Raw genomic sequence first — 21,218 nt, forward strand, 5'->3', positions numbered from 1 at the left:
CAGCCAGGATCAGCCAGAGCCGTCAGCCAGCCAGGATCAGCCAGAGCCATCAGCCAGCCAGGATCCGCCAGAGCCGTCAGCCAGCCAGGATCTGCCAGAGCCAGCCAGCCAGGATCCGCCAGAGCCGTCAGTCAGCCAGGATCCGCCAGAGCTGTCTGCCAGTCCGGAGATGCCCCTCAGTCCGGAGCTGCCCCTGGGACTCGCCGTTCCAGAGGTGCCACCAAAGCGGGTAGTGACTATGGTGGAGGGGGGTCCACGTCCCGCACCCGAGCCGCCGCCATAGGAAGGCCCACCCGGACCCTCCCCTTCTGTGTCAAGTTTTGCGGCCGGAGTCCGCACCTTTGGTGGGGGGGGGGTACTGTCACACCCTGGCCTTTGTTATATTGATTTTCTTTATTAGTTTAGTTAGGTCAGGGTGTGACATGGGGGATGTTTGTGTGTTTTGTCTAGTTTAGGGTGTGTGTATTGTTTAGGGGGTTTTGTAGAATGTATGGGGTTGTGTTCAGTGCAGGTGTTTAGGAAAGTCTATGGTTGCCTGGTTTGGTTCTCAATCAGAGACAGCTGTTTATTGTTGTCTCTGATTGGGAGCCATATTTAAGGCAGCCATAGGCTTTAGGTGTTTGTGGGTAATTGTCTATGTTGAACATTAGTAGCTTGTGTGTGCACTTTCGTTTATAGCTTCACAGTCGTTTGTTGTTTTTTTGTATAGTTTGTAAAAGTGTTTCGTTTCGTGTTATTCTTCGTTATATAATAAAAGGGAAGATGTTTTCATATCACTCTGCGTATTGGTCCGATCCATGCACCTCCTCAGACGAGGAGGAGAACGAACGTGACAGTGACGACAAATAAATATTTTAATATAGCTTCATCGCCTTACTCAACAATATGAAAGTAGACCTAATTAAATGAAACAATCTTCCTATAAATCTAACTGGTAGAATAAACCTCTTCAGATTGGCATGGCTCCGAAAGCTGTATACTTATTCTCAGTAATACCAATTACTCCACCGAAGACATTCTTTAAGAAAGTATACTAGTATAACAGACTTTATATGGGCAAATAAAACTCATAGAATGAAAAGGAAAGCTTTACATCTTCCTAAGTCTGAGGGTTTTAACCTTCCGATTGTATCAACTCGCTACCCAAGGCTTTTACTTGCGACATATAGTTAAATGTATTAAAGAGCAACAATGGGTATATATTGAAGATGTGCATGCTCATCCCCAGAATTTTTTTACGTGTCTATTGTCAAAGGATAAAGCTAAAAACATAAACAGCTTCATAGTTAAGAACACTATAACAGCATGGAAGAAAATTAAATTCATTCTATCCCACTGCTAGCTTACCTCTGAAGCTAAGCAGGGTTGGTCCTTGTCAGTCCCTGGATAGGAGACTAGATGCTGCTGGAAGTGGTATTGGAGGATCAGTAGGAGGCACTCTTTCCTCTGCTCTAAAAAATATCCCAATGCCACAGGGTAGTGATTGGAGACATTGCCCTGTGTTGGGTGCTGTCTTTTTGACGGGATGATAAACGGGTGTCCTGATTCTCTGTGGTCACTAAAGATCCCATGGCACTTATCGGAAAAGCAGGGGTATTAACCCTGGTATCCTGGCAAAATTCACAATCTGCCCCTCATACCATCATGGCCAACTAATCATCCTCAGCTTCCAATTGGTTCATTCATCCCCCTCCTTTCCCCGTACCTATACCCCAGGTTGTTGCTCTAAATGAGAATGTGTTCTCAGTCAACTTACCTGGTAAAATAAGGGTTATAAAAACATTTTTTTAAACAATATCACTCCCTTAAAACATAATCCTTGAGATAGCTTTTCAGAATTATCCGATAAATTGGTCCACATGGAAAACTAAAGGCATAAAAACTGTAAATTACTTTCCATGACAGGATATTTATTAGTTTACAAAAATGTGAATTCTCTGATCAATGACAAAAAATGCAATTCAATCTATTTCAAATTCCCTTTGTAACGCAACAAAATGTGAAAAAATAGGAAAGGGGAGTAGACTTTCTATAGGCACTATAGAAACACCTGTAGGCCTAAATAGTCTCATTGATGATATACGACTTATAAAGTATGGTTACATTTCATTTGCTCTGTTAAACCTACACTTTGGAATGACTTCGATAGTAACAGTGAATCGATTTAGTTATAAAGGCTACCCTGAATAAATAGAAGTTAATAAATGAAGATATCTCTCAATAATCATCCTCACAATAACACATTGGTAGTAGTCGGTAACAAATATCAAAGCTTAGCAGGGCTTGTTTAAAACCCTGCATGGGAGACCAAATGGAGAGCTGTAGATAGATTAACTCACCAGTAGGAGGTGCTGCCCAGCCTATTGTTTTTTTTTCCTGATAGTCAATATAACATTGAAGATCTGATATTGTTTCAAAAGGTACAAATTCAATATAGTTTATACAAGGTTGGTCTATGTTGAAAATTAGTTACCATGATGGCATAATCCTGTGGTGGAAAGCCTTGTGCAGGTCTACAATTTTATCCATGATGTCGTTACACAGCTCTCTGGTCTTGGCCATTGTGGAGAGGTTGGAGTCTGTTTGATTGAGTGTGTGGACAGGTGTCTTTTATACAGGTAACGAGTTCAAACAGGTGCAGTTAATACAGGTAATGAGTGGAGAACAGGAGGGCTTCTTAAAGAAAAACTAACAGGTCTGTGAGAGCTGGAATTCTTACTGGTTGGTAGGTGATCAAATACTTATGTCATGCAATAAAATGCAAATTAATTACTTAAAAATCATACAATGTGATTTTCTGGATTTTTGTTTTAGATTCCGTCTCTCACAGTTGAAGTGTACCTATGATAAAAATTACAGACCTCTACATGCTTTGTAAGTAGGAAAACCTGCAAAATCGTCAGTCTATCAAATACTTGTTCTCCCCACTGTATATATATATATATATTGTAATGGCTTCCGACGGTAGAAGGAGAGGAGGACCAAAGCGCAGCGTGGTATGTATCCATATTTATTAGAATACTTTTCCAATAATGAACAAAACAATAAACAGACGAAAACCCAACGAAGCTACAGTCCCGAACTAGAGAACACAAAAACAGATGAACGCAAGAACAGGAACAATCACCCACAAACCAACAGTGAAAACAGGCTACCTTAATATGGTTCCCAATCAGAGACAACGTAAAACACCTGCCTCTGATTGAGAACCATATCAGGCCAATAAGACAAACCTAAACAAAGACTAAACAAAGGAAATAAGGTCAGGAACGTGACATATATATATACACAGTTGAAGTCAGAAGTTTACATACACCTGAGCCAAATACCTTTAAACTCAGTTTTTCACAATTCCTAACATTTAATCTGAATAAAAATTCCCTGTTTTAGTTAGTTAGGATCACCACTTTATTTTAAGAATGTGAAATGCTGGAATAATAGTAGAGAGAATGATTTATTTCAGCCTTTATTTATCACATTCCCAGTGGGTCAGAAGTTTACATACACTCAATTAGTATTTGGTAGCATTGCCTTTAAATTGTTTAACTTGAGTCAAAAGTTTTGGGTAGCCTTCCACAAGCTTCCCACAATAAGTTGGGTGAATTTTGGCCCATTCCTCCTGATAAAGCTGGTGTAACTGAGTCAGGTTTGTAGGCCTCCTTGCTCGCACACGCTTTTTCAGTTCTACACACACATTTTCTATAGGATTGAGGTCAGGGCTTTGTGATGGCCACTCCAATACCTTGACTTTGTTGTCCTTGAGCCATTTTGCCACAACTTTGGAAGTATGCTTGGGGTCATGTCCATTTGGAAGACCCATTTGCGACCAAGCTTTAACTTCCTGACTGATGTCTTGAGACACTGGTTCAATATATCCATATAATTATCCTCCCTCATGATGCCATCTATTTTGTGAAGTGCACCAGTCCCTCCTGCAGCAAAGCACCCCCACAACATAATGCTGCCACCCCCTTGCTTCGCGGTTGGGATGGTGTTCTTTGGCTTGCAAGCATCCCCCTTTTTCCTCCAAACATGACGATGGTCATTATGGCCAAACAGTTCTATTTTTGTTTCATCCGACCAGAGGACATTTCTCCAAAAAGTACGATCTTTGTCCCCATGTGCAGTTGTAAACCGTAGTTTGGCTTTTTTATGGCGGTTTTGGAGCAGTGGCTTCTTCCTTGCTGAGCGGCCTTTCAGGTTATGTCGATATAGGACTCGTTTTACTGTGGATATAGATACTTTTGTACCTGTTTCCTCCAGCATCTTCACAAGGTCCTTTGCTGTTGTTCTGGGATTGATTTGCACTTTTCGCACCAAAGTACGTTCATCTCTAGCAGACAGAACGCGTCTCCTTCCTGAGCGGTATGACGGATGAGTGGTCCCATGGTGTTTATACTTTCGTACTATTGTTTGTATAGATGAACGTGGTACCTTCAGGCATTTGGAAATTGCTCCCAAGGATGAACCAGACATGTGGTCTACAAATCTTTTTCAGAGGTCTTTGCTGATTTCTTTTGATTTTCCCATGATGTCAAGCAAAGAGGCACTGAGTTTGAAGGTAGGCCTTGAAATACACCCACAGGTACACCTCCAATTGACTCAAATGATGTCAATTAGCCTATCAGAAGCTTCTAAGACAATGACATTTTCTGTAATTTTCCAAGCTGTTTCAAGGCACAGTCAACTTAGTGTATGTAAACTTCTGACCCACTGGAATTGTGATACAGTGAAATAATCAGTCTGTAAACAATTGTTGGAAAACTTACTTGTGTCATGCACAAAGTAGATGTCCTAACCGACTTGCCAAAACTATAGTTTGTTAACAAGAAATTTGTGGAGTGGTTGAAAAACGAGTTTTAATGACTCCAACCTAAGTGTATGTAAACTTCAGACTTCAACTGTATATATCACGGTGTCAAGGCATATGAACTAACAGGTTACAGAGCAAACAACGCACTTATCACATCACTACATAGGTTGTAATATGGCTTTTCCCCCCTGGCTTTGCTTCCCCGGTATTTTACCCACGCACTAACTGATTATTGTAAGACTGTTAGTCTTAATTACATATCATGATGAATACTGTTGCTGAATTGGCCACATTCGGATGCGAACTGAAAGCCTAGCCACTGGCGACTCCGGGTGTGTCACATGCGATGACCCTGGAGAGACGAAGCAGGTACGGGGCGTAAAACATTTAATGAACTCGGACATGGAACGAGACAGGAACAGCGTCAGCAAACAAATACTAAAGACAAAAACAATACAATGCAGCAGCGGGGAACAGAGCTGGGGAACTGACAAATATAGGGGAGGAAATAAACAGGTGATAAGTGAGTCCAGGTGAGTCTAATAACGCTGATGCGCGTAACGAGGGATGGCAGGAGTGCGTGATGCAGGGCAACCTGGCGCCCTCAAGCGCCAGGGGAGGGGAGAGCGGGAGAAGACGTGACAGGGTGTAATTTCACGGTGGTGCAGATTTGGTGAACCCTCTTATATTTTCCTTCAGTTGATAAGACCGTCTTGTCCTCAAAAGTCTGGTGAATGTATGTACTGTTTGTTGTATTTGCTGAGTTCAAGTACGTAAATTCATGTAGAGTGGAGATTCAAACCTCAACAACTGTGTTGTATTTCGTTAGCTTATACACTGCCTTACTCTGTCAACTACCTAATTTTCCAACTTATTTAGTCTTGTAAATAAACCGTAAAAATAAATTATCAGTGGCCTTGAGTTCATTTACAAGTGATCTGGTCCTTGAATTTTTGAGCTCGAAGACTTTCAGAATGAGAACATAGTAACTGACTGTTAATTAAGACTGTTGTTGATATAGGATTGGTACAGTGGTTAATGATAACTACGATAGAGTTAATTAAAGGGATCTCTATATAAAACTTAATGGTTCCCCACGTTTGATTAATTTGGATAGGATAACCAAATTAATTACAATAAATTAATTATTCCAGTAATACCTGGAATATCCATAGTCAAAGTTACAACACTGACATATCTGTGTGTGATTGATTGGGAATGATCTAGACTGATATGGAATGATCTAGAATGATCTTTGTGAATTTTTGTGTAATGTGTAGAAACATTTGGACCAAGTTGTCATTGGGCTACTGTATTTCATGGGGTTAGTAGTAGGCTAGTAATCTATTCTAAGTCTTAACTGAATAATAACATACAAATATTTATTGCACTCAACTTTCTGCCAACAACAGTTGCCTACATCATTATTATTAACTGAGAATAGAAACCGAAAGGGGCAAGGAGGCAGAGGGGAAAACGAACCTTAGTTTGAGGGGTGGGGTTTATCAGCTGTTATATACCCGGCTCAGCTGCAGACGGTGACAGAGCTGTCATCATCTTTCAACTTGCAAGAGTTCAAAATAATAGGCCTATCTACTGAAAAGGTAAATCATTTTTTTTTACATCATAAGGCTACAATAGGCCTGCCATACAGAAATGTGCTGGATAAAAAAAAGCTTAATAGCTTATCAACTAAATGATCTTATATTATGTCAGGTATTACAATCGTCTGATTAAATGGTCAAGCTTAATTAAAGCCTGTCGGTAAATATACAAGTTATAATGACTCCCTTATATCTTTCAATCATCTCTTAATGAATCTCACTAAATACCAGCCATGAGTCAGCTGAAATGTTGATAGAGATGAGACATGACATATTGTAACCCTTATTATAAGACATTATAAAGGATCATACATGCTTTTAACAAGTTATAAAGCATTATACCAGCAGGCTTTAAGTAAAGTGTTAAGACTAAATCATTCAATTGAGCTATGGTATTGTAAGGCCAAATAAATAATACATGAAATCCTCTTTCAGATATCTATCATGGAACTCACTATAACACTTTTGAATGGGGACTCACATCCCCTGACGGTTCAGCCACACACCACTCTGGGGTCGCTCAAGAGTCTGATCAACCAACACTTTGGAGTGGCCATGGAAAGGCAGAGGCTGTCAGGTGTCAATGGGAACAACATCAGTCTCAGCGATGATTCAAAAACTTTGAGTGACTATGGCCTGCATTCAGGATCTAAAGTGATGGTGCTGATTACAGACCCCACTCATATCCAGGTGTTCCTGAAAAACGAAAAGGGCCAGACGCACACATATGAGGTGGTGTCAGGTGAGACTGTAACCCAGTTCAAAGCCAAGGTCCAAAACAAGGAGGGAGTCCCAGCCAACCAACAGAGGCTGATTCATGAGGGCAAGCAGCTCGATGATGGCAAGAAACTGGAAGACTATGGTGTCAGAAATCTAAGCACTATTCACCTGACGCTCCGTCTAAGGGGAGGCTGAAGACACCCAGTATCGACCTGAAACCACAGGCCACCTGAAGCCCTTAACTTATTATGCATTCCATGTCTATAGAGAAAAATCTAGTCAAGAAATGATCATTGTTATATAACATTTTTATTCAATTGTGAACTTTAAATTAAGCATTGCTGATATAGGCTTACTGTATGTTAAATTAGATTGTAATCAAGTAATAAACAAGTATAAAACTCAAGTCTACTATCGTTATTATGGCTCCAACTCGTAAAAAAAGATAAAGCAACATGATAGATACTGGATACTGGACTGGTTCTTGTTTTCACTTATAAAATAGGGTTAAAACAAATACTGTACATCAGCATGTAAAATTATTTGCCGGTTTCAGTCCGATGTGCTGTTGCTCGCTTATTTGACCTGATAGAGACAGCAGTCACATTTACAGTTGAGTTGAGACTCAAACTAAAACAAGTCCACATAAGGAGACTACAGGTTGGCCTTGTCAGCAATATACACAATATGTTGTGGTTTGATTACAATCTTAACATTGCATATTCATATGGTGTAAATAAATGAGTTGCCTTCAAGATTGAAACAGTTACTGTTATTTATTTCCTACAGCACATTTGCTTTTCTTAAATTATCCCCAATTTTTTTTTTATCAAACAAGAATATATAACATGTATTTACTATTGTTCAAACCAAAATAGACCTTGGCCCATAGGAGAATACTCAAGTATTTCAATTTATTCAAGAATTAACTATTAAGATTGAACATTTCAGTTATAAGTTATTTTGCATGTGAGCAACACATTGGATGTATTAGGATTTCATTTATTTGTATTTTTTCATTTTGCCTTTATTTAACTAGGCAAGTCAGTTAAGAACAAATTCTTATTTACAATGACGGCCTACCAGAAGGCAAAAGGCCTCCTGCGGGGACAGGGGATTCAAAATTAAAAATAAAATAAAAATATAGGACAAAACACACATCACGACAAGAGAGACACCACAACACCACATAAAGAGAGACCTAAGACATTAGTGTAGTAGTGCAGTACCTTGTGTATTGTGTGACTGAAGTCCTACACACCACCCCCAGTTAATTTGCCTGGTTGTACCAGCTTGCTGCACTGGCATTCACAGGCCTGTCCTTGTAACGTTCTGCAGCTCCAGAGGCACACCCTGTGCCCTCTACATTCAGTAATCAGGGAGAAGATCTTGGGAGTCTTCACTTCCTCACAGACGCAAGGTAAGCATACCAAAATAAGGCCACCATGTTGGCAAACAGCACTCGAAACTGAAAACACAACAACACAGATTGGTAACAGAGCACCACTACATTCCAGATGAATGCATAAAAGAAAAGCCAGTGAGAACTGCTCACCTCTACAGACACATAGTTGATGTTGATGAACTGGAAGGGGGTCCACACTTTCCAGTTCATCTTCAAGGCAGGCCAATAACTACTATTCACTTTGCTCTGGAAGTCTTCCCACCTCTTACCCTAAAATAGCATTAGAATGGATGAAAATGAATGTACAGGCATGGCAATAGTCTGGATTGGGATGTAATTAATGAACCACTAATGGAAATTAACTGTCTGAGTAGTACTGCATAATTTCATAGGGACAACCTAAACTGACAAACTAATAAGCAGTCCCTGCTTAAAGTTTGAACTACACAGTGTAATACCAAGTTTGATATGGGACTGTTACATTGCACTATGACACTGTGTTATATCTAAGCTGTGAGAGTTAGTCAGGTGTATAGTGCAGGAGAGTAGATAGTGGAGCAGGTGACTAACCGCTTGGATGTTCATAACAAAAGAAGAAAAGCAGCAGGAATGCAGGGGCGAAGATAAGGCGATCCAAGAGCAAGCGTTTCACTATGTAGTATGGAACAGTGGTAGGCATCATGCGCTTTTAAAAGTCATGGCTGACAGGTCCAGTAATGAGCAACCTCAGAGAGGAATAGGCGAAGGGAAAAGTTTAATCCCGCCTAAATTCTGGCCACAAAAATAAGCCCAACAAGTGAGGACATTTTTTATGGAGGTCAGTGATAGTGTCGAATTTGGTCAACAAAAATATTGAATTGCTCATTTGCTGCGTGCGGCTTATTTGATCGAATAGAAGTGTCATAATGGTTAAGGTTGTTACTAATGCTCTAATATTACCGGACACACATGTTATTTCCGTAACTTTGAAAAAAACTTTATATCTTAAATAAATGTTAAATATTTTTTCAAATATCTGAGTTGTGCCTCTTGTCACAGAGATAGAGGACTCAACATGGATATAACTCATTTTAACATGGGAGTTTGCCATTGAGGGCTTCCACCATTTTAAAGTTGTCAAGTGCGTGGGGATTCCTATGAGTTGGGAGCAATCAGCCAATGAAAAAGAAGAAATTCACCTAAAAAAAATGGTGCATTTTATCTAATCCTTACCTTAACCTAATTATCCTAACCTGCTACGGTAGTTATCATAACCTGCTGCGTAAGTTCTCCTAAACCTGCTACGAAAAGTCAATTTTCACAAAAGCTACACTGTATATGAAAAAGCATGTGGACACCCCTTCATATAAGTGGTTACGGGTATTTCAGCCACACCCTGTTGCTGACAGATGTATAAAACTGAGCACACAGCCATGCAATCTCCATAGACAAACATTGGCAGTGTAACGGCAGCCTTCCTTCTCTTCAAGAGAAGAGGAGGTGTAGCAGGGATCGGACCAACACGCAGCGTAGCCAGTGCTCAACATGTTTAATTAAACGATTAAACAGAGAACACTTATAAATACAAAATAACAAAAAGTGGCAAACCGATACAGTCCTAGCTGGTGCAGAGAAAACACAGAGACAGGAAACAACCACCCACAAAATCCCAACACAAAACAAGCCACCTATATATGATTCCCAATCAGAGACAACACAAAACATCTGCCTCTGATTGAGAACCATATTAGGCCAAACAGAAACAGACAAACTAGACACACAACATAGAATGCCCACCCAGCTCACGTCCTGACCAACACTAAAACAAGCACAACACACAAGAACTATGGTCAGAACGTGACAGTACCCCCCTCCTGAGGTGGGGACTCCGAACGCACCCCCTAAAACTCAAGGGGAGGGTCTGGGTGGGCATCTGTCCGCGGTGGCGGCTCCGGCGCAGGACGAGGACACCACTCCACCATTGTCTTTGTCCCCCTCCTTAGCGTCCTTTGAGTGGCGACCCTCGCCCCCGACCTTGGCCTATCAATCTTCACCAAGGTCCCCACTAAATTGAGGAGACAGCTCAGGACAGAGAGGTAGCTCGGGACAGAGAGGTAGCTCAGGACAGAGAGGTAGCTCAGGACAGAGAGGCAACTCCGGACTAATGGCAACTCCGGACTGAGGGGCAGCTCCGGACTGAGGGGCAGCTCCGGACTGGAGGGCAGCTCATGACTGGAGGGCAGCTCATGACTGGAGGGCAGCTCATGACTGGAGGGCAGCTCATGACTGGAAGGCAGCTCATGACTGGCAGGCAGCTCATGACTGGCGGGCGATTCTGGCGGCTCCTGACTGGCGGGCGGCTCTGAAGGCTCCTGACTGGCGGGCGGCTCTGACGGCTCCTGACTGGCGGGCGGCTCTGACGGCTCCTGACTGGCGGGCGGCTCTGACGGCTCCTGACTGGCGGGCGGCTCTAGCGGCTCCTGACTGGCGGGCGGCTCTAGCGGCTCCTGACTGGCGGGCGGCTCTAGCGGCTCCTGACTGACGGGCGGCTCTGACGGCTCGGGACAGACGGGCGGCTCTGACGGCTCGGGACAGACGGGCGGCTCTGACGGCTCGGGACAGACGGGCGGCTCTGACGGCTCGGGACAGACGGGCGGCTCTGACGGCTCGGGACAGACGGGCGGCTCTGACGGCTCGGGACAGACGGGCGGCTCTGACGGCTCGGGACAGACGGGCGGCTCTGACGGCTCGGGACAGACGGGCGGCTCAGATGGCGCTGGGCAGGCGGGCAGCTCAGATGGCTCTGGGCAGGCAGGCAGCTCAGACGGCGCTGGGCAGGCGGACAGTGCAGGCGGCGTTGGACAGACGGCCGACTCTGACCTGCTGAGGCGCACAGTAGGCCTGGTGCGTGGTGCCGGAACTGGTGGTACCGGACTGGAGACACGCACCTCAAGGCTAGTGCGGGGAGCAGGAACAGGGCACACTGGACTCTCGAGGCGCACTATAGGCCTGGTGCGTGGTACCGGCACTGGTGGTACCGGGCTGAGGGCACGCACCTCAGGGCGAGTGCGGGGAGAAGGAACAGTGCGTACAGGGCTCTGGAGACGCACAGGAGGCTTGGTGCGTGGTGCCGGAACTGGAGGTACTGGGCTGGAGACACGCACCATAGGGAGAGTGCGTGGAGGAGGAACAGAGTTCTGGAGACGCACAGGAAGCCTGGTGCGTGGTGTAGGCACTGGTGGTACTGGGCTGGGGCGGGAAGGTGGCGCCGGATATACCAGACCGTGAAGGCGTACAGGAGCTCTTAAGCACCGAGCCTGCCCAACCTTACCTGGTTTAATGCTCCCCGTAGCCAGGCCAATGCGGGGAGGTGGAATAACCCGCACTGGGCTGTGTTGGCGAACCGGGGACACCATACGTAAGGCTGGTGCCATGTACACCGGCCCGAGGAGACGCACTGGAGACCAGATGTGTTGAGCCGGCTTCATGGCACCTGGCTCGATGCCCACTCTAGCCCGGCCGATACGTGGAGCTGGAATGTACCGCACCGGGCTAAGCACAGGTACAGGAGACACCGTGCGCTTTTCCGCATAACACGGTGTCTGCCCGTACTCCCGCTCTCCACGGTAAGCACAGGAAGTGGGCGCAGGTTTCCTACCTGACTTCGCCACACTCCTCTTTAGCCCCCCCCAATATATTTTTGGGGTTTCTTCTCGGGCTTCCAGCCACGCTTCCGTGCTGCCTCCTCATACCACCGCTCCTGGGCTTTAGCTGCCTCCATCTCTTCACGAGAGCGGCGATATTCTCCAATGTTAGCCCAGTGTCCTTTACCCTCCAAAATTTCCTCCCATGTCCAGGAGTCCTGTGTAGTGGGCAGCTGCTGCTGCCGTCTCTGCTGCCCGTTGCTACGCTGCTTGGTCCGAGTTTGGTGGGGGGTTCTGTAACGGCAGCCTTCCTTCTCTTCAAGAGAAGAGGAGGTGTAGCAGGGATCGGACCAACACGCAGCGTAGCCAGTGCTCAACATGTTTAATTAAACGATTAAACAGAGAACACAAAAAGTGGCAAACCGATACAGTCTTAGCTGGTGCAGAGAAAACACAGAGACAGGAAACAACCACCCACAAAATCCCAACACAAAACAAGCCACCTATATATGATTCCCAATCAGAGACAACACAAAACATCTGCCTCTGATTGAGAACCATATTAGGCCAAACATAGAAACAGACAAACTAGACACACAACATAGAATGCCCACCCAGCTCACGTCCTGACCAACACTAAAACAAGCACAACACACAAGAACTATGGTCAGAACGTGACAGGCAGTAGAATGGCTTGACTGAAGAGCTCAGTGACTTTCAATGTGGCACCGTCATAGGATGCCACCTTTCCAACAAGTCAGTTCATCAAATTTCTGCCCTGCTAGAGCTGTCCTGGTCAACTGTAAGTGCTGTTATTATGAAATGGAAACGTCTAGGAGCAACACCGACTCAGCCACAAAGTGGTAGGCCACACAAGCTCACAGAACGGGACAGCCGAGTGCTGAAGCATGTAGCGAATATAAATCGTCTGTCCTCGGTTGCAACACTCACTACTGAGTTCCAAACTGCCTCTGGAAGCAACGTCAGCACAAAAGCTGTTTGTAGGGAGCTTCATTAAATGGGTTTCCATGGCCAAGCAGCCGCACACGAGCCTAGGATCACCATTTACGGACTAATCTGGGTTTAGCGGATGCCAGGAGAACACTACCTGCCCGAATGCGTAGTACCAACTGTAAAGTATGGTGGAGGAGGAATAATGGTCTGGGGCTGTTTTTCATGGTTCGGGCTAGGCCCCTTAGTTCCAGTGAAGGGAAATATTAACGCTACAGCATACAATGACATTCTAGATGATTCTGTACCTCCAACTTTGTGGCAACAATTTGGGGAAGGTCCTTTCCTGTTTCAGCATAACAATGTCCAAAGCGAGGTCCATACAGAAATAGTTTTTTCAAGATTGGTGTGGAAGAACTTGACTGGCCTGCATAGAGCCCTGACCTCAACTCCATCAAACACTTTTCAGATGAATTGGAACACCGACCCCGAGCCAGGCCTAAACACCCAACATCAGTGCCCGACCTCACTAATGCTCTTGTGGCTGAATGGAAGTCCCCATAGCAATGTTCCAACATCTAGTGGAAAGCCTTCCCAGGAGAGTGGAGGCTGTTATAGCAGCAAAGGTAGGGCCAACTCCATATTAAAGCCTATCATTTTGGAATGATATGGTCGATGAGCAGGTGTCTACAAACTTTTTGTCATGTAGTGTATATATATCCCTTCTAGACAAATCTGTCTTCCATCTTTGAGGACATGTATTTCCATTGTTAGAGCGGTCACGTGACTATCTTGTCAATATAATAGACCATCTTTGGCAACCTGGATGATGTCTCTTGTTTTGAATCTCAATTTAGAGAACTTCATTTGAAAACAGAATCTGAATGCATCTGAGAAGTTGACTATATGAAACTTTGATCAACTTGAATTGATAGTTTGTAAACTTGATACACAGACAACAAATAAAGGTGAAATAAATAAATATAACAACGAAACGGAATATATAAATATTGAACTTGAATATTCAATTCAATTGAAATTTTATTTGAAAACTGAATTAAATTTAAATGTATGAATTCAATGATTACATTTGTACAATAAAAATTTAAAAATATCCTAAAGTATGGAATTCAGAAAACATTTCTGTGGGCACTGAAATCTCTACATAGGCATTATCCTCCGCTCATTGACCAAAGGGATTACTATCTCCTCCTTTCTCTAATACAGATTACTATCTCCTCCTTTCTCTAATACAGATTACTATCTCCTCCTTTCTCTAATACAGTGGTCACCAACCTTTTCTGAGTCAAGGTCACTTTCTGAGTGAAAATGCAAGCCGAAATCTACAGCTCAGACTGTTTTTGAACATGACTTAAAAAACATAAGCCTATGCAACATTAAGTTTCGCCATCAGCTGGAAGACTGTATCCTGTTTTCTCAGTGGAGGGACCTCACCGGGGATGGAGGGATCCTCCGTTCCCCTCAGACTGACCATCAGTCCAGTAAAAAAATTAAACAATGTATTATGATCACTCAGCTGTGCCTCACAAGTAATACAACAAATGATCTATTAGAAGTGTGATCGTATACTTAAAATCATTTCAAAATGGTCTGAGAAGAACAACATTGACAGGGTAATTCAAGCATATCCAATATGCAGTGATAATGTATTGGGCCTATAGCCTACTGTACAAACCTCCTTGCTACAGAACTGTTTTTAATAGGTTAACCTCTATGGGATCGGTGTCCCTAAACCAGGACGGCTGTTACTAACGTGCGCTAATCAAATCAAATTAGTAATATGCTCCAAATACAACAGGTGTAGACATTACAGTGAAATGCTTACTTACGAGCCCCTAACCAACAATGCAGTTTTACAAAATATAGATAAGAATAAGAAATAAAAGTAACAAGTAATTAAAGAGCAGCAGTAAAATAACAATAGCGAGACTATATACAGGGGGGTACCGGTAAAGAGTCAACTACCTCAACAGGTTAGTTGAGGTAGTAGGTAGAGTTATTAAAGTGACTATGCATAGTGACGTTTTAAGTAACAGCCAACTTTCCAGGACATAGACATGTCTTATATCGGCAGAATGTTTAAATTATTGTTAATCTAACTGCACTGTCCAATATAATGTAGCTATTACGGTGAAAAAATACTATGCTATTGTTTGAGGAGAGTGCACAACAACAAAACCCTTTTATCACAGCAACTGGTTTGATACATTCACCTCTGAAGGTAAATAATGTACTTACATTCAGTAATCTTGCTCTGATTTGTCATCCTGAGGGTCACAGAGATAAAAGGTTTTGTTTTGTTTGATAAAATACATTTTTATATTCAAATGTAGGAACTGGGTTCTACAGTTTGAACCCCTGCTGTCTCTGGAACACATGTTTTCTAGTTTGTATTATCTTTTACCAGATCTAATATGTTATACTCTCCTACATTAAGATCACATTTCCACAAATTTAGTGTTTCAAACAAAGTGTTTCCTTTCAAATAGTATCCAGAATTAGGCATATCCTTGCTTCAGGTCCTGGGCTACAGGCAGTTAGATTTGGGTATGTCATTTTAGACGAAAATTGATAAAAAGGGTATGATCTTTAAGTCGCATTGAATTACTTCTACCTCGTTCACAAATTCATGTTGTTACTCCTACGACCAGAGAAAGTGAAATATTCCTCGATATTATAAAAGACACCGGGCGCAAATAATAACAATGAAAGCTTAACGAAACATGTGCATTTTATGGCTTATAAAACTATTAAACAAAGTGTTGACAGTGCTGAATAACAACTTATACATGAACTTACTCATAAAAACAGCAGATCTGCTGTATTCGTTGAGTCTCTCTCTAGTCCTGGTTTTAAACGTTTTGAAATCTCACATTATTACATTTGTTGTGCGTTCGAGGCTTTTTTTTACAGTCCATTGTGCGAGGAAACTGTGTAGACACGGTGATCTGAGCTATCTGATTGGCCAGAAGTAGGCCTATAGTTTTCTGAATCAAGTGCACCTACCTGCAACAGCGCGAAACGAATACAAAAATTAGGAACTCAAGGTTTTACCGATGGGTTTTTCTCAGAAATGTTTGGTGCGATTGAACATCTCTCTGGCTGTAGCGTTCACTTTAAATTATAATACAGCGCTAAAGGCAGTCCTTGTTTTTCAAAACAAAAGTTGAGCTTGAAATTCAAGTTTATCAATCAGACCGGCCGCCATAAATCGGACTTTAGTAATCATGTTGTAATATAACAAGCTAATGAGCCTAAATTACAACATCATGACCATTATTTATGTATGCTAATTTATTTCAGCTCTTCGTTGACGCGAATGGGCCCCTCCCCCCACCCCACATCTTTGGTCTCTTAGCAACTGTATTGTAAACTATCAACATCGATGTGATGTTGTTTTCTATGCTGCTGCCAATAATGTGTCTGGTGCGATTCGATTTGCTTTATTTAAGTGCTGTTTAAGTTCAGAGGAGGTATGTTGTTCTTCTTTAGGCCTAACGTTATGTTTTCTTGATAAAATGTTTTATCCGCATGGAATCTGTATCTTTTTGTAGCTAACGTTAAGTAAGTACATTATATCTAAAAGTAAACTACACTACACATTAGGCAACTGTTAACCTAGTTAGCAAATAGTAATATTGTCCTAACGTTAGTGGTAAATGTGTTTGTGATGCTGAATTGACCGATGTTATAGTGTTGATTTGGGCATGATGTTTTATTATTTAATAATATTCCCCCCTGTCTATGGCAGTATGTCTGCAGAGGTGGCCATACAGCCCCTGGAGGATGTTAGCCCCCAAATGATGTGCTCCAGTCCCCAACCCAGTCCACAGCCCCAGGCCAAAGTGCTCAGGGAGGACCTCCTAAAGATCCTGGACCCTTCACGGAAGAAGCTGTCATCATTGGAGACGCAGCGCATCGCAGGGGTGCTGGAAGACTGCATCGCCAGGGTGGAGACGGTAGCCTTGCTGCCGGCTGTGCTGGCCCTCCTGGGAGGGCTGTCTGTGGGGTTGGAGTTGGAGGGGGCCTTACAGGAGCACCAGCACCTTGGAGAGAGGCTGGTGGGCCTGGGGCAGAAGCTGGTTGAGGGGGAGACAGGGGAGAGAGCGAGAGCAGAGTTAGAAAGGGCCATCCCCAGCTCACTGAGGAACGTGCTCAGACTGCTGAGAGCTCATCCAGCCGCAACCCGTACCCTGAGTAGTGAGGCAGAGGGAGGGGGGCAGGGGGTGAGTGAAGGGGTGCGAGGGCTGGTAGGGGGGCTGCAGGAGTTGCGGGGGGTGCTGTTAGAGAAACTGCTGACAAGCCCGGCCGAGGAACGTCAAAGAACACGCTACATGCAGGAGGTTTCGCTGCGCCATGGCAACAACATGGAGCTGGTTGCTACACTGGAGGCGGAAGTCGCTGCCGCCATCAAAGACAGAGATGCTGAGGTGCCGATACAGTTATCATTGTCGTTATACTACTGTTGTTATTACACCAGAGTTTAGACCTTGAAAGATTTAACCCATGATAATTCTAGCTCAGTTCTCCAAAATGTAATCTCTCTACTTTCTCTGCTGCTCTCTCTATCTTTCTCTCTCACTGTCGTCTCCCGCTCTCTTCTACACTCTCTCCCCGCCCCCCTACCCCCTGCTCTCTAAGACCTCTAAGAAAAATGAGGTGATCAGGAAGTTGAAGAGCTCTCTGCACCAGATGGAGAAGATCTCTGAGGACTTTGTGTTGCGGACACAGCAGGATGCCGACAAGCAGAACCAATCAGACGCTAAGACCTCAGAGGGGAGGCGGGCCCGCATGCAGCAGGAAGCCAATCAGCTGAGAGTTCAGCTTAACAACCTGATTTCTGAGAACCGCGAGGTAGAGACTTCGCTCCGCAAGGTGGGAGATCCCAGAAATAGAGCCCTAGCCCCTGCCCCTTATCTAAAACATTTTGATAAGTATTCTCTATGCATGCAGTAGATCCTGCAGTGCGAAATATAACTTTTTTCAATGTTGTTCTCCTCCCCTCCTGGCAGAAAAAATATAAAGTGGAGACAGAAATAGAGAACTGGATCCAGAAGTATGATGCTGATATGGGAGAGAAACAGGTAGACTAACCCTAAAAAATCATAACAAATCTTCCACTGAGTAACAGCAATTAATAATACGATTTTAGTGATGCTTATTAAATCCCCCACCCCCCTCTCTATCTCTCTCTCTGTGTTGTCTGCTCCCTCCCAGTTTGAGCTGGAGGACATGACAAGGGTCTATGAGGAGGAGAAGGAGGAGCTGAGAGAGCTAGAAGAGGCGTATGCTGTCCTGGAGCAGGAGTTCAGTCAGATCCAGGAGGAGCGTCGTTTGGCCGAGGAGAGGAGGGAGGAGGAGCAGAAAGAGCTGGAAAAGAAGAGCTGTGCCGCCACCATTATCCAGGCTTACTGGAGGGGCCACCGTGTCCGCAAGGCCATGAGGGGGAAGGGCAAGAAGGGTAGCAAGGGCAAGAAGGGCAAAGGCAAGAAGGGCAAATAAGGGCAAATAACTGTGGAAAACTCGGCCAGACCAGGACAGTCCATTATTCCAGCGTGGTTTTTATATTTGTGAGAAAGATGTGGCAGCTCTCCAAAAACACGTCCCATTTTCCTTTTCTCCTTTTGTACGTTTTCCTTTTAGGTGTCAGAGTTTATTCCAATAAATACTGTGCAACGCAGCTCTTGATTACTATTGTATGATTACTACTCTGTGTTTGATGTTATCTATTTTTAAGTGTTAATTAAAAGAAAAGGGGATTTTTTAAAAACATTGTTTATAAATAATTTTTATTGAAACATGTACAGTGTGGTATTAATGAATCAGTTTAAATGGAACTGAACAATTTATAGTTGTTATGCAAAATTGGTCAGAATAATAGAAAACTGGCACCATGCAATTGTTGGATACATTTGATCAAGGCTTGAGAAACAATTATTATTATGAATTATTATTGTCATCATGGTACGTTTGTGCTACAGCAGTGGTGTAAAGTAGTTTTTTTGGGTATCTGTACTTTACTATTTATATTTTTGACAACTTTTACTCCATTACATCCCTAAAGAAAATATGTACGTTTTACTCCTATACATTTTCCCTGGCACCCAAAAGTACTAGTTACATTTTGAATGCTCAGGCAGGACATCAATATGGTCCAATTCACAAACCTAACAATATAAAGCTTTGCCATCCCTACTGACTCTGATCTGGCGGACTAATTAAAACCAAATACTGTGTTTGTTTGTAAATTATGTCTGAGTGTTGGAACGTGCCCCTGGCTCTCCATTAATAAAATAAACAAGAAAATTGTGCCGTCTGGTTTGCGTAATATAAGGAATTTGATATATAGCATTTACTTTGACTTTTACTCAAGTATGACACGTACTTTTTAGACTTTTAGACTTAGACTTTTACTCAAGTTGTATTTTACTAGGTGACTTTCCCTTTTACTTGAGTTATTCTCTATTAAGGTACCTTTTATGTACTTTTTCCACCACTGCTGCACAGAGTGCTGACCATAACATTACTATCTGTGTGAAAACAATACAAGATATGGATTGAAATCTCCAATAATAAGACCTGCAGGATCCTCTGTCTACCCACTTGATCATCCTCCACCTGTTCACTTCAAGTTGGCTTTAGTAGTGGCATGAGAAGGGCTCTGTTTGAGGTTGTTCACTATAGCAGACTGGTCTTGGATGAATAGTTGGATCTGGAGAGGAAAACACATTGAGATTTTACTGTTAGCAAATTAATATGTCCCCTACTCTACATCACTGTGACATCGGTATCCTTCTCTAACTGTGACATCACTAACCTTTTCTAGCTGTGACATAAATGTGACATAACTGAACATCAGCTGTGTCATCCATAGAAATAGAATGAATAGAACGGGCATCCCTTTCAAGTCAATGATGGCATAATGGGGGGGACTTGCGGCCATTGTGAGTGTATCCATAGGAGCAAAGCAGGAAGTAAAAGCAAGAAGTGTACCCTTTAATCTGTGCTCTGATTTGTTGAATCAACTTAACTGACATTACAAAATACACTCAGTGGCCAGTTTATTAGGTACACCACCCCGTTCTCGAAAACGGTTCGCTCCTACAGACAGTGAATCACGTGGCCATGACTTGCTATATAAAGCAGGCAGACAGGCATCCAGTTACCCTTCTATTGAATGTTAGAATGGGCAAAATGACTGACCTAAGCAACTTTGAGCGTGGTATGATCGTCGGTGCCAGTCTCCTGAAACGGCTGGCCTCCTGGGCTTTTCACTCGCCACAGTGTGTAGGGTTTACTGATAATGGTACGACAAAGGGAAAACATCTAGTCAGCAGCAGTCCTGTGGGGAAAACATCATGTTGATGAGAGGTCGAAGGAGAATGGCAAGAATTGTGCAAGCTAAATGGGTGGGCCACAAACACACAAATAACTGCGCAGTACAACAGTGGTGTGCAGAACAGCATCTGGGAACACACAACTCGTCGGTCCTTGTAACGGTTGGGCTATTGCAACAAAAAACCACACCAGGTTCCACTCCTATCAGCTAAAAGAAGCTGCTCCAGGGGGCATGTTATCACCATCACTGGACAATTGAGGAGTGGAAAAACATTGCCTGGTCCAATGAATCCCGGTTCCTGTTGGATCATGCTGATGGCAGAGTCAGGATTTGGCGTAAGCATCAGGAGTCCATGGCCCCATAGTGTCAACGGTACAGGCTGGTGGCGGTGGTGTAATGGTGTGGGGAATGTTTTCCTGGCACACGTTAGGTCCCTTGATACCAATGGAGCAATGTTTCCATGTTTCAAAGAATTCAGACTGTTCTGGATGCGAAGGGGGGTCAGACCCGGTACTTGATGTGTCTAACTAATAAATTGGCCACTGAGTGTAAATTTGATTGCATGAGCCACATCAGTAAGTATAATTTTAATGAACATTCTACATTACTATGGAAATTATTGCATCACAATACCAGGCAGCCATTGCGAGGATACCCATGAGTTTACCAGTCAAATTGACACGTTTTAAGTCATGTGCACTAGTACAGTGAAATGGCTCTCTTGCTTGCTCTTACCCAACAA

At 43.4% G+C, this 21,218-nt stretch overlaps 2 protein-coding genes and 1 pseudogene across 2 annotated transcripts; 2 read left to right on the forward strand and 1 right to left on the reverse strand.

The window, feature by feature from the left end:
* Positions 1-6,287: 6,287 nt before the first annotated feature.
* LOC120063304 (polyubiquitin-like) lies at positions 6,288-7,543 on the forward strand. The gene is made up of 2 exons (XM_039013603.1): positions 6,288-6,417; positions 6,853-7,543. The coding sequence occupies exon 2, from the start codon at positions 6,862-6,864 to the stop codon at positions 7,330-7,332; it is 471 nt and encodes a 156-aa protein (XP_038869531.1). The 5' UTR covers positions 6,288-6,417; positions 6,853-6,861; the 3' UTR covers positions 7,333-7,543.
* Positions 7,544-8,404: 861 nt separating this feature from the next.
* Positions 8,405-9,492, reverse strand: LOC120062893 (annotated as a pseudogene).
* A 7,397-nt stretch (positions 9,493-16,889) lies between these two features.
* iqcd (IQ motif containing D) lies at positions 16,890-18,781 on the forward strand. Its single transcript, XM_039012961.1, has 4 exons — positions 16,890-17,567; positions 17,779-18,012; positions 18,150-18,221; positions 18,355-18,781. The coding sequence occupies exons 1-4, from the start codon at positions 16,890-16,892 to the stop codon at positions 18,637-18,639; spliced, it is 1,269 nt and encodes a 422-aa protein (XP_038868889.1). The 3' UTR covers positions 18,640-18,781.
* Positions 18,782-21,218: the final 2,437 nt, after the last annotated feature.

This window comes from Salvelinus namaycush, chromosome 18 (assembly GCF_016432855.1).
Source record: "Salvelinus namaycush isolate Seneca chromosome 18, SaNama_1.0, whole genome shotgun sequence".
NCBI classification, from domain to species: Eukaryota; Metazoa; Chordata; class Actinopteri; order Salmoniformes; family Salmonidae; genus Salvelinus; species Salvelinus namaycush.

Bases quoted from the DNA above. Each gene is read 5' to 3' on its own strand.
- LOC120063304 (XM_039013603.1), top strand. From the start codon at position 6,862: ATGGAACTCACTATAACACTTTTGAATGGGGACTCACATCCCCTGACG.
- iqcd (XM_039012961.1), top strand. From the start codon at position 16,890: ATGTCTGCAGAGGTGGCCATACAGCCCCTGGAGGATGTTAGCCCCCAA. The intron at 17,568-17,778 runs GTGCCGATACAG...CTGCTCTCTAAG, and splicing joins TCAAAGACAGAGATGCTGAG to ACCTCTAAGAAAAATGAGGT. The intron at 18,013-18,149 runs GTGGGAGATCCC...CCCTCCTGGCAG, and splicing joins TAGAGACTTCGCTCCGCAAG to AAAAAATATAAAGTGGAGAC.